The sequence below is a fragment of the Vanessa cardui genome, chromosome 2, assembly GCF_905220365.1.
Source record: "Vanessa cardui chromosome 2, ilVanCard2.1, whole genome shotgun sequence".
Lineage (NCBI taxonomy): Eukaryota > Metazoa > Arthropoda > Insecta > Lepidoptera > Nymphalidae > Vanessa > Vanessa cardui.
This window is the reverse complement of record NC_061124.1, coordinates 3,108,083-3,121,940: the sequence shown is the minus strand read 5'-3', so window position 1 is coordinate 3,121,940 and position 13,858 is coordinate 3,108,083. Positions and strand designations below refer to the sequence as shown.

General features: G+C 34.2%; 1 protein-coding gene and 1 pseudogene across 1 annotated transcript; one reads left to right on the top strand and one right to left on the bottom strand.

Moving 5' to 3' along the window:
- Positions 1-2,335: 2,335 nt before the first annotated feature.
- On the top strand, positions 2,336-9,979 carry LOC124536350 (annotated as a pseudogene).
- Positions 9,980-10,577: 598 nt separating this feature from the next.
- Positions 10,578-12,566, bottom strand: LOC124537633 (deoxynucleotidyltransferase terminal-interacting protein 2). The gene is made up of 4 exons (XM_047114533.1): positions 12,350-12,566; positions 11,910-12,274; positions 11,166-11,330; positions 10,578-10,837 (listed from the first exon to the last, which is right to left on the bottom strand). The coding sequence occupies exons 1-4, from the start codon at positions 12,432-12,434 to the stop codon at positions 10,589-10,591; spliced, it is 864 nt and encodes a 287-aa protein (XP_046970489.1). The 5' UTR covers positions 12,435-12,566; the 3' UTR covers positions 10,578-10,588.
- Between the last annotated feature and the right edge of the window lie 1,292 nt (positions 12,567-13,858).

The window sequence follows — 13,858 nt, the reverse complement described above, 5'->3', positions numbered from 1 at the left end:
CAGTTGTTTTCATATGATTTGGGCTCAAAATTATTAATTAATTATGTATACATAAGAATATAGTCAACTTTTACACAAAATTTAGACAAATATAATATTGTTATTGGGGTTTAGAAGTATTTAATAATAATAATTTGCATGGGTCACAAAATCAATATGAAATATACCTTATTTTAGTACATTTAGAGACAATTTTTTAAGATTTTGAAATCAATTTATACTATGATTTGATTCTAAAGAGCCTGTTTTAACCCATTTATCCTTTTAACAATAATTATATTTAGTAAATACATAATTAGTAATTTATTGTACATGCAAGTTGTTTTTGTTTTTTGCAAATTTATACATATAATATATTATATAATTTACAAAGTTTTAAATATGATATTATCTTTTTTAAGATACCAAATTATAATCAGGTAATCAGTCAAATTGTAAGTTTGTTACTTAATGTTTTTGTACTTTTGATAACTTTGTGATATATGTCAATAAAGACTGTTTTACTGATGTTATTTTGTTTTCACTTATATACTTCTTCAATTTAGGTTTTTTGAATTTAATTTTGTACATTGCGTAACCACCTTATTTGTCAAGTGGGCCACAGATTCAAAATCTGTATTGGTATAGCAGTATGGGTTAACAGCGAAAAACATATTATAATAAAAAAAAAACTTTATTTAGGTGTATTTTTTGCTTTCAACTTATTACTTTTTAAAGCTGCTTTATTTTTCTGTCTTTTATCCTTCATGAAGGTTTTATATTCAGTTTTTCTCTTTTCATCTATGATTTCCTTGTACTTCTTTTTATTGTACTTCTGGAACTCAGCATCTGCTAGAAGCTCGTCAACCATTGTTCTTTTCCTTTGTTTTCTTGTTAACCTCTCATTTACATGATCCACTGCGGAATCCATTATTCGACCCACCTTTAAGGAGAGTTATAATATGAATATAATACACTATATTGCAGTAAGGCTTTAATTTGATAAAAAGATTTTTGAGATTTTAATTGTTTTTATACTTATATACCTTCAAACAGTTTCGGCCTTAGGGGGTGGCGAACAGGGCAATCGCCCGGGGCCTCGCGCTTGAAGGGGCCTCGCCTAGCGTCGAGCATTAAAAAAATTTTTTTTACTATATTTTTATTTATTTAAGTGTTATGTTTTTGTTCCTAATTTTGTGTATGAAGGAAACGATGACATTATCTCGGTGCTGAAATACATAATAGAAAACAAATAATTATGTAAATAATGTAAACTGAAGTTTATAGACCGGGAGATGGTAATGACAAAATAGTTGGTCATTTGTACCAGTATGGCGGTTCTTCAGGGGTCTAATTACGTAAAGTCAAAAAGGAAAATGATGGTCATAGCGCTCGCACCGGCGGCCCAATCGCGTGGGCCCCACTATCGAAATAGTTCAGAGAATCATTGCCACTGCAGCTGTTACGGTTGCGTCTGCTGAAAGGAGTTTTTCGAGGCTCAAAATTATTAAAACATATTTAAGAAATTCGATGAAACAAGATCGACTTGACGTAGATGACGAAAATGACGTAGGTAGCTCATTCGTTAGATTATTGTGCTCTAATTGAAGATTTTAGTCATAGTAAAAGCCGCAAACATCAATTTTAATGTTTATCAGTGGCTAACACAATGATATTCTAATAAACAGATATGTTATACCCATACTAAACAACAGAAAAAAGTGTGCCGCACCGGGGACTGTTTATTTTACATTTCGTTACAAGTAAAAAGGATAGCTTGATAAAAAACAATAAGTAAAAGGGATAACTAGATGTTTTAATTACGCAAAACGTATTACTACATAATTATGATGTATTATAACTTATTACTCGCATAATTATGATGAAAACGACTAAAGGCAAACGTCCCAATTAGGACGTTTTCTAGTCTTCACTTTTTGCGCGTTAATGACATATCTGTTTAACTGTTTTAACTAGAACATCATTGGGCTAACATCTTTGTATTTGTTAATTTTGTAAATCTCTCAATGTAAGTAAAATATTTTAAAACTCAACATTTATTTATTTTGACAACTTTAGCATTTCTTACCAAACAAAATGAATACCTATCGAACAACCAGACCAACTTTCTTATCACATGGGTAGGTACTTTCTCGTAGGACAAAGGGCCTCGCAAAGACCTATCGCCCGGAGCCTCGCAATGGGTAAGGCCGCCCCTGCCTTCAAAATTCTAAATTTAACACATGTAAGTAAATATTTATAGGCTTTTGCCTATAAATATACTACTATGTATTACAAGTTTTATACTATAACTTTTCACGGTTGTAGGTTTCTGAACATTTTTAATGAGTTTCAGTTGGTTGTTAGTAGGGGCTAAAGAGCAGTTTTACGATCCTTATACTATTCAGAGGTTATTACTGATAAACAAAACTGATTAGAACATTTCTTATGTAATAATAGCTATCTTATATTGAAAGGACGTGCTTTTTGATATTTTTGAAAAATGGTTAAAGGTCTTGTGTCTGGAAGACTCGCGCTTGTAACGGGCAAGTAAATAATATCTACTTGAATTTGTATATAATTAAAATTAGAATATATTAAATCATGCTTTATGAGATATATTTCTTTATCAGAATATTTAAAAATTCTATGCTAGTAATATACAAGACATAAATATTGTTTTTGGCTACTATTTCAGAAGTAAATAATAAAATCCTGATTCTCAACTGTTCTGAAATAAGTTGTTAAAGCCATTTAATTATTGGATTCAGGATTAGATTCTTGTATTTTGACAATCAAAATTTTTGAAATAAAGACAATAATTTTCTGCTTGAATTTCCAGGTGCTGGGTCTGGTATCGGCCGAGCTGCTTGTCAGGTGTTATCTAGAGAGGGTGCTACAGTTATTGCTGCCGATAAAAATTATGATGCAGCATTGGAAACTATTAAGAAATATACAGCATTGGCCTCTGGTTCAAATGGTAAACATGTAAAAATAATTTTTAAATTAAATCATTAATATTGTGGAACATTTTTTACATTATAATCTTTTTATTTGTTTTCATTCATATATAATTACATTTTTAAATATAAATACGAACATAAAATATATTTAAAAATATAAAATACAGAGGCCAACCAGTGGCGGGAACAGGGTCCAAGCCACCGGTGGTCAGGGCTCCAGAGAGAGGAACTTCCTCACAATACGCGCCGTGCCGAGGAGTACGGCCTTCTGCATCAGGCCCTTGACCCAGCTACCTAACGAGAGCCTCTTAAGGTGTTGGTCGAGGCTCTTGGCCATTAGGCCATTCGCTGAAACAACTATCGGCACAATAACTGCTGTATCCACATCCCACATGTCGACAACCTCGTGAGCTAAGTCAAGATATTTTATTTGTTTATCTTTCTCAGCCTTCACGAGATTCTCGTCATGAGGGATGGTGATGTCAACAATTATCGTGCGGCGCTCTGACCGGTCTATCACCACTATATCAGGCTTGTTGGCGACAACAGTCCTGTCAGTGATTATAGATCGGTCCCAGTACAGCGTGATATGACCATTCTCGAGAACTGGGTCGGGCACATACCTGTAGTATGGTACCTCTGATACCACAAGACCGTATCGAAGTGCAAGTTGTTGATGGATAATCTTGGCCACTTGATTATGTCTGTGCAAATACTCTCCGTTAGCAAGACGAGAACAACCGGAAATAATATGTCTAAGGGATTCGCCCGGAGTGTGACACGCCCGACATATGTCCACCGTGCCATCCCTCACAATATACTTCCGGTAGTTGTTCGTCATGATAACTTCGTCCATAATCGCACAGACAAAACCTTCGGTTTCACCAAATAGGTTGCCGAACCGTAGCCAAGATACGGACGCCATAAAATCCACATCGGGTCCATGAAGGGCCCGATAGAAGCGTCCGTGTAGCTCCTTGCTCTTCCATACTTCCTTGCGGTTCTCAGTACTTAGTACTACAGGTTTGCGCCAGTTCTCTTTGCCTAAGGAGAGCGGAGTTAGTCCCTTGTCTATTGTAACTACATCTCGGTGCATATCCAAGTCAGTGTGGAGAAAATACTCCCTGAGTTTGTACACCTCACGGTTATGTAGGGTCTTGGCATTTAAAAAGCCACGGCCACCACATCTCCGTGGGATGTACAATCTCATCACCGAAGACCGAGGATGATGCATTCGATATGTAGTCAGCAGGACACGGACTCTCCTATCCAATGCGTCTAGTTCTTTTTGAGTCCACTTGAGTATGCCGAAAGAGTACATCAAGACCGGCATGACCCAACCATTGAAGGCGCGAACCTTATTGCCACCTGATAAAAGACTTTTGAGTACCTTTTTCAGGCGACCAAAGAAACGCTCCTGCAATGATTGTTTCATGTCGGTCACATTGATGCCTAACGCTTCCGACATACCCAAGTATTTGTATGATTCGTTTGCGGACAGTGACTTAAAGTTTATGGAATCTGAAAGTTGTAATCCGTCAGATTCCACAATCTCTCCTCGCTTTACATGCATAACCGCGCATTTGTCAACTCCAAATTCCATTCTAATAGAATTACTAAAAGTTTCTGTTACCTTTAGTAACTCTACCAGTTGTGAATCTGAAGGTGCAAAGAGCTTAAGGTCATCCATGTAAAGTAGGTGGGATATTACTTTACCTCCTCTCCGCAAACGATAGCCCAGCCTTGAGCTCTCCAACAGAGTACTTAGAGGGTTCAAGGCTAAACAAAACCACAATGGACTCAAACTATCGCCCTGGAATATTCCCCGCTCAATCCTTATCGGTTCGTCATTACTATGAATCGTTCGACATCCTGGATAGCGAAGGACTGTCCGCCATTGTCCCATACATGATCTCAAGAAACTGCATAGAGTTGTATCTAATTTATACAACTCCAGCACCCTCAAGAGCCATGTATGCGGCACGGAATCATAGGCCTTCTTGTAATCTATCCAGCATGTCGACAGACTCTTTCGAGAACGACGAACCTGTTGGCTAATGGTCATATCAATGAGGAGTAGCTCCTTAGTGCCTCGTGATCCACCCCTACATCCATTCTGAGAGACGGACAAAATACTATTATTTTCTATGTGACTATTAATCTTATCTCTCAGAATGGAGGTAAGGAGCTTATAGACCGTCGGTAAACAAGTAATCGGTCTATAATTTTTAGGATCTGTTGCACTACCTGATTTATGGAGCAGGTGGGTAACTCCGGTGGTAAGGAACTGTGGTAGCGACCCAGACTCTAGAGCTGACTGGAACTGAGATGCCAAGCATTCATGCGAGCTGCGCAGCCATTTTAGCCAAAAGCTATGAAGCCCGTCCGGTCCTGGAGACTTCCAGTTTGGAACGGACCGAACTGCAGCGGCTACATCTTCAGAAGCGATGGAAATTTCTCCCATCGCTTCCAAAGGCTCGCACGCTTGCCTGACTTCCCGCATCCAGTCACCTTCTATGTGGTCGACGGGTACCGACCAGATGTTGCGCCAAAATGTATTCGTGGCATCATCATCCGGGCGACACCCATCGCTCACACCCTCGTCGAGTCGCTCCCACGTTCTGTACACCCACCTTTGATCGCTCTGGAACATGCGATTCAAGTAATAACGGTCCACTCGCCGCCTGTACCGACGGATGCGGCTTGCCCATGCATAAACTTTTTGTTTTAGGAAGTCAATACGCTCCACGACATGGGACGGATATTCTTGCGGACTGATACCAGTCCCCAAGAACGCCCGCCCCACGAAACGCATTACACGTGGACGCGTATTCCCTTCCTTAAAACAACATAGTTTTCCAATGAGCACTCTGGTCTCATTAATACGTTTCTCAATCCTGCTCTGCCAGGCCGGTGCAACAGTCTTTGGTCGTGTAGCTCGTTCGGTGTCTTCAAATGTAACACCAGCTACACGACATGCTGCAACAGCCGCACAAAACAGAATTGAGTGCGTATCTTCGAGATTTTCACTGCTCTCGAAATAATCTGCGAGCAGTGAATCCAGAGTGCACACTAGGTCCCTATTCCGTTTAGTCATGGGCAAACGTGGTAACCGTGGCCTAAGCTCAGCGGGAATGTCACGATACTCCCGAATCGCATCCTCCAGTGCGCTCCTCAGATGATCACTGTACTTACTTGTTGTAATAGCCATGTCACCCTCGCCCTCATCATCATGATCATGACATGGGCCCTGTGGTATTGCAGGAAGTGGTCCCTGTACCACGGGTTGTGACGGAGCGGAAGTGACACCGCCATTACACTGTTCTGAGCGAATTCGATCAAGCACGGTGTCACTCAGCCTGTTGTTACGCAGAATGACCCGCACCTGATCCGACAGTCGTTGAGCCGAGACGTTGATAGTTGGTTCAAGTGCCTGAAACATAGAGAGCATCCTAACACGGTACGCCGTGAGGTTAGTTCCCCCCTCTGTAGCCCCATAGTATGCGCGCATGACATTTTCATTAATGGATTGTGTCCATCGCATGCGCTGCACACCACCACCGGAAGCGGGGACCCCGTTTGAGACCGGTTGGCCTCTGGATCCCAAGCCCGTCGGTGGCCGGCGTCTCCCCGCTCGACGTACAGGTGTTGGCGACGTCGGCGGGGAGAAGTACTCGTCATTATAATTATTTATATTATTTATATTATATATTACATTATAATTATTTTTATGATAGCTAGCTAGTTGTTATTACAAGTCCAAATAACTTAAATGATATTTATGGTTAGTATGGCATTGGTGAATTTAAAACTTCTATTTCTTATAGCACCATACTGTGTTAAGATGTTGGTGACCGTATACCACACTTGGCACTTTGCTTACATATTATAAATATAAAATATAATTAAATGAATATGTCCTCAATTTTCAATCATATTTAGTAGTCATTTATTTAGTACAGACAGTTTTTGTTGTGGCATAAAGATTTTTGAATTGTTCAAATCTAAGTGTATAAGTTTGCCTACTGGTAATAATTCTATATTGTTATTTTTATTCTCACCAGCAACCGGAGATCACACTGCTATGGAGTTAGATGTATCAGATCCAAAATCAGTGCAGAATCTATTGCAATCAATTCTAAGTGAATACAAGACCCCACCAAGAATAGTTGTAAACTCAGCCGGTATAACAAGAGCCAACTGGTTACTGAAGCTCTCGGAGGAAGATTATGATAGTGTACTTAATGTGAACTTAAAGGTAATTAAATTATATCTATACTCTATTTCAAGCATAAGCCAAAGAAACAACAGTTACCAGCAAATTGCCACTATGCCATTGATTATGAGCTTGATTAATCTATGGTAATTCTTTATGGATTTGCAAATTTTGGAAGTAAAGTTAAAATGGATATATAAAGATAAACTCTTATTACTCTTACTCTTAAGCCAGTTATTAAATATGTAAACTAAGGTTAGTTCATCTGTATATACAACCTAAGACAATTGAAAAAGGCTTTTGATTGATCTGTTTTTGTATATTTATACATGGTCCAAAGTAAATGACTAGTAGGACAGGATATATGTAGAAAAATGAAGAAAATAAAATTAACGTTGTTGATAGTAGTTAAATAGAATAGTGTTTTATTATAAATAAGGATTTTATCAATATGTAATTGAAATAATTTAATTGAAATAATTGTATTTAATTAACATGACGTTGTATTTCTTAAATGTTAAAAAAGAGTAACTACTGAGTTTCTTGCCGGTTCTTCTCGGTAGAATCTACTTTCCGAACCGGTGGTAGCTTCACTTAATTGTAAAATGACGATTCAAAAGTGCTTATAAAAGCCTACTTGAATAAAGTTTATTTTGATTTTGATTTTGTATTATACATAATATAGCAGATCTATCAACAAATTCCATGAAATATGAATGAAATGTCTTACTTGAGAATGTGGTCTTTATTGTGAAGAATTTTAAATTGTTTAATTAATATAAGAGGATAATAATAAAAGTTTTTATTTATAGTTTTGCTGTATATTACAATTTTTTTTTCCAGGGATCCTTTCTAGTAATGCAGACTTTTGCGAAGGCAATGACAGAGGCTTCAATTCCGGGATCAATCATAAATATCTCAAGTATTGTTGGAAAGCACCCAAACATAGGTAAATTTATGATTGATGATTTATTATAAAAAAGTTTTTTTTTTATTTAGACATTTGGTAAAACATTCATAAAATAGCTTTACACATTATGCTTTATTATATTCGAAAATAAGTTTTAATCCTTTGGCTAAGGACTTGGGTTTTGTGCAAACCTGTCTGGGTAGGTACCATTCATGACATATTCTAAAATTAAGCAACAATAGTGTTGTCCCAGTTTGAGGAGCTTGTGCTGCATTTCCAGTGAGAATAATGACTAATTCTAACTGACATTCAATAAAAAAAAATTGATTTTCAAATTTTCAATCACAAAATGCATTCGGCCCATCATTACCTTAGTATAGGTAATAATGGGATCTGTAACTTTTTTTTTCAATTAATTTAAATATATGACTTTTTATTTTATAGGCCAATCCAATTATTCAGCAAGTAAAGCTGGGGTGGTTGCCATGACACAAACTGCTGCCAAGGAGCTAGGAAAGTTTAATGTAAGGTAAGAACAAGGTTAATATTGTATTTATATTTTTTGTAATAATTTTGAAATTGACAAGTAAAAGTTCATTAAGTTTTTTTTTAGTTTAGTTATTTTATATAATAAAATAATAATACTATATGCTTATAATGATGATTATATATACGATACATATAATATATTCGGGTTTGTTGTTGTCATTGTCTGTTTGTTCCGGCTAATCTCTGAAACGACTGGACCGATTTTAACGAAACTTTCAATGACAGATAGGTGATGTAATAATTAGTTACTTATGCTACTTTTAGTTTTAAATTATATATAAAATAATAAAAAGTCATGCTACAATGTCCAAATAATCTCCTATACCTCTATACGCGCAGCCCTCGCGTATGCCACCACTCTGCCGTCACGACGGGCGCCTCCAACCAACCACTCAATATAACAAACATTGCCCAATAAAGATTTAATAAGTTATAGGAAAATCAATTCCTGCGATTTCGTGCATGCATAGCTAATATTACTATATTCATAAAGCTATAATTTTTTTTATAGAGTAAATGCAGTTCTGCCTGGATTCATAGATACTCCAATCGTTAAAACGGTGCCAGATAAAGTTATGCACAGTATGTTGAAACTTGTGCCTTTAGGAAGACTTGGTGAACCTACTGGTTAGAAAGGTGTTGATACAAACATTTATTTATTAGTCCCTTGCTTATATATGTAATATATAATATTATATACATAGTAATTATATAGTTATTCAATACTTAGTCTACTATTTTTTAATAGAATAAGACTTATATCAGAGAGATACAAATTAGTATATAGTATAAGCATATAATACTTGATCGCAAATACAGAATGCATTAATATATAGTAAGTATACAGAACATAGTAAAAGTTCTATGGCTGCGTTTAGGTCTAATGCAGGTTGGTGAAAACATGTGCATTTTTCAATTGAGTAATGCAAGTTTCCGCACATATGCCTTCATAGGCTTCATAGGCTTAAAATTAATTTTAAGCAGATAAAAGTTAATTTTATTTTTTTAACATATATTGGATTAAGTAACTTAAAGTTTAAAAGTGCGACATTTACAGTATGGTAATTTTCTTTTAACTTTCTTTTTTCTATTGCAGAGGTTGCCGAGGTACATTTTTAAGTTCAGATAAAAGTTCTTTCATGAGCGGTGCAGCGATCGACGTTACAGGTGGATTCTAAAAATAGCTTTATTAATGAAGAAAGTTATATCTAAAATCGGCTCGCTTCGCTTGGCATTAAATGAAAAAAGGGGGAAAGAAAAAAGAACAATAAAGGCCTCTGGTTGTTCAGTTGTTTTCATATGATTAGGGCTCAAAATTATTAATAAATTATATATACATAAGAATATAGTCAACTTTTACACAAATTTAATATTGTTATTTGGGTTTAGAGTATTTAACAGTATGTGCATGGGTAACAAAATCAAAATGAAATATAACTTATTTACCACTACTGAGTGGTTATTATTATAATATAAATTGATCTCAAAATATTAAAAAATGGTCTCTAACAGTACATTTAGCGACCATTTTTTAATATTTATATTATAATTTGATTCTAAGGAGTCTGTTTCAACCCATTTATTCCTTTTGACAATAATTATATTTACTAAGTCATTTCTTGTACATGCAAGTTGTTGTTTTGGTTTTTTGCAAATTTATACATATAATACATTATATAATTTACAAAGTTTTAGATATGATATTATCTTTTTTAAGATACCAAATTATAATCAGGTAATCGGTCAAATTGTAAATTTGTGACTTAATGTTTTTGTACTTTTGATAACTTTGTGTTATATGTCAATAAAGACTGTTTTATTGATGTTATTTTGTTTTCACTTAAATACCTAGATAGTTACTTATTTTAGTTTTTTGAATTTAATTGTATATTGCATGACCACAAATTCAAAATCCGTATTGGTATAGTAGTAATTGGGTCAATAGCAAAAAACATATAATAAAAAAAATCTTTATTTAGGTGTATTTTTTGCTTTCAACTTATTACTTTTTAAAGCTGCTTTATTTTTCTGTCTTTTATCCTTCATGAAGGTTTTATATTCAGTTTTTCTCTTTTCATCTATGATTTCCTTGTACTTCTTTTTATTGTACTTTTGGAACTCAGCATCTGCTAGAAGCTCGTCAACCATTGTTCTTTTCCTTTGTTTTCTTGTTAACCTCTCATTTACATGATCCACTGCGGAATCCATTATTCGACCCACCTTTAAGGAGAGTTATGATATGAATATAATACACTATATTGCAGTAAGGCTTTAATTTGATAAAAAGAGTTTTGAGATTCTGATTTCAAATGATATGCATCAAAAAACCTATAATGTAATACCTTCAAAATTCTAAATTTAACACATTTGTATAAATATTTATATGCAAAAAATTAACAGTTAAATGACACAGTACAACATATGTTTTTACAGTAATCTTATGTTTATAAGTGCTATTCTCAAGAGAATCAAATCTGTAATTCTCATAATATATTTGTTGAATGTAGATTATTATACCATTAACAATTTTAATATAATAAACCCTTACCTGGAAATACTTGGGTAGCACTTCCATATCATTCTTTTTGTAGAAGTGTTTGGGGTCTAATGCAGATCTCATCTTCAGTACTTGCAGGTCGTTCTTAAGTTCCTCGCTAATTTCCGGAGCTTTCATATTAAACCATCCCGGTCCCTTTGTTTTCTCTCTTTCTCTCTAAAATATAAAATATTGAATACAATTAAAAAGCTTCCAATCACATTAATGTGTTCATACTATACTTAAAAACAGTTATAATGAGTCAAGTATACATTTTAGTTAAAACATTTGAATTTATTTTATTACAATTTCATTTAATATATAATCATAAGAATTTAACAGAATGTTTAATTAATAATTGTGTTACTTTAAATATGTGGGAATTCTGTTGTAAAAATTTTATTTAATACATTTTTTTTTTATATTTGTTTGTGTTTATGTCATGTCATGCTAACGGGAGAAGCACGACATTTAGTATTCTCACGTTTTCCCACTCCCCGGTATATGTTCGATCAAAATTTGCAATAGATGTATCCACCAACAGTCAATGAAAGAAGCGTGCTAGGGTGCCATGACATTCTCAGTCATGATTACAAGTATTGTGAAGTGATTGGGATCAAATAATCTTAATTGTACACAGACAATCATTTGAAGGTTATTCTTAACACGGAATGACAGCATCAATAGCATGTGTAAAAATCTGGTTAAAAGCATAACTAATTATAAGTTAGGTTGGTGTCATTAAGTGTAGCTTACCTTGCGCATAGCCTTTAATCTTTTCTCACTGACATTGTATTTAGGTAATCTATGCGCTTTCTCTATTCCTGGTTGGAAGACGGATTTTTTCATTTCCTTTTCAACATCTACACCACCTAGATTGGACTTCAGCTTGCCAGTTTCCTTGTCTAGCTGGTCAAAACGAAACAATTGCTTTCTTTTCTTCTGTTTCAACGCTACAATGTGTGTCCAGCCCATTTCGTCGTAAAATTCGTCGAATAGGTTGTCTATTTTCAAACCTTTCAATTTATTTTGAACTTCATCTTCTGCATTCTGTTGCGCATCTAAATCTTGCTTTGTTCTCTCGAATAGATCTAAGATAGCTTCGATTTTCTTGTCTGTTTCTGAAATCATTCACAAGTAAGAATAATTATTTATATTTAATTCCAAATTATAAAGTAAACATTAAGAATACTAACCTACGAAGAGTTTATCTTTCTTGTCAAGTAATTCAGTTTTTTCCTGAAGTTCATCATCACCTACAGTATCTATGATGAAATCCATATTGATTTATATCCTTGTTTAATATAAAACAAATTCGTTAAATTAATAATCCATTTAATTTTATAAACAATAATTGATATTTTAAATACACACGTGACAACTGACGGCTGTCACTCTGTCGCCTGTATAATCAGTTATGTCAAAATCAAACCGTATAAACTGACATTTTAAATTTTGATAACATTGCCACTAGCCAAATAAAAACATTTAAATTATTTTATTTTGCTACACACATACATAACATAGATTATACACAAGAAAATAATTAAATTTAAAAAACACAATGTAGGTAGCAAAGGTTTCATCTCAGTATAAGCTGTGCTAATGCACAGCACTGATTTTCAGATGGCCCCTGACTATTGGGTAAACATAAATACATGATCGCACACGAAAATAAATAAATGAAGTTATAAGAACAAAAAACTAAAACTAAAAGCCCTTATCCTTGAGAAAAAAAAACATATTACACATGAAGAAAAACATCACAAGGAATTTACCCGAATAAAAAAGACATTAAAAATTAAATTAATTAATGAAATAAAAAAACATTAACGGTGGTATTATATTTGTCGGTTGACCTGAAGTGCATACGCAGTACAAAAATATGCTAGTATAAACACGAAGCTACATTGTTAAATTTAAAGTAATCCAATCATTAAAAAAATTATGAATAATATTTCAATAATATTTTTGCGGAAAGGTACATTATGCTTATAAAAATTATAGATAAATTGAAATAGAAATTTCACACATGATACAAGTTAACTAAATTGGTTTGTGTAGTATCGAGACTTTATTTTGATGAAATATGTCTATATACACTAAATTAAGTATGTACCTAAATAAAAGAGTGTATCTAAATAACAAAATATAATCTTGATTGTAGAAACTAGAAGGTAATGGAATAAAAGTCGTTTTACCAGAACAACGTATGTCCGTCTCTTCACGTTCTTATTTTCAGTATGCTAGATTGTTTGACGTTTATGGCTAGGTACAGCTCCGCTTTTCACGGTCGTAATATAACGTTATTGCCCCAATAAACTAGGTCTTTAAAAGTAAAGTAAAGATTTTTGTGAATCCGATTTGTATTTACTAAGATTAGCACGTTCAAATGTAAATCTTTATAACGTTTCTTGCATAATTAGTTTCAGATAACTTTTATTTTTAAATATTTGTCATTTTTATCTATTAAATAACTCTTTAAAAACTTAATCACCTTTCGATTTTTTCTAAAGAATTACATAAGTCTATGTAAAATTTTGTATCTTAAATTGTGTTGTTCCAGGATAAGTAAATTATAAAAAATATATATAGACGTAGCCTTGATATAAGTACTTCAAAGTAGATAGCGCCTGAGCGATCAAAACCGTCAAGGGCTATTCAGGAAGCTTGCGACAATAACGACCTTCCCCGGGGAACTTCTC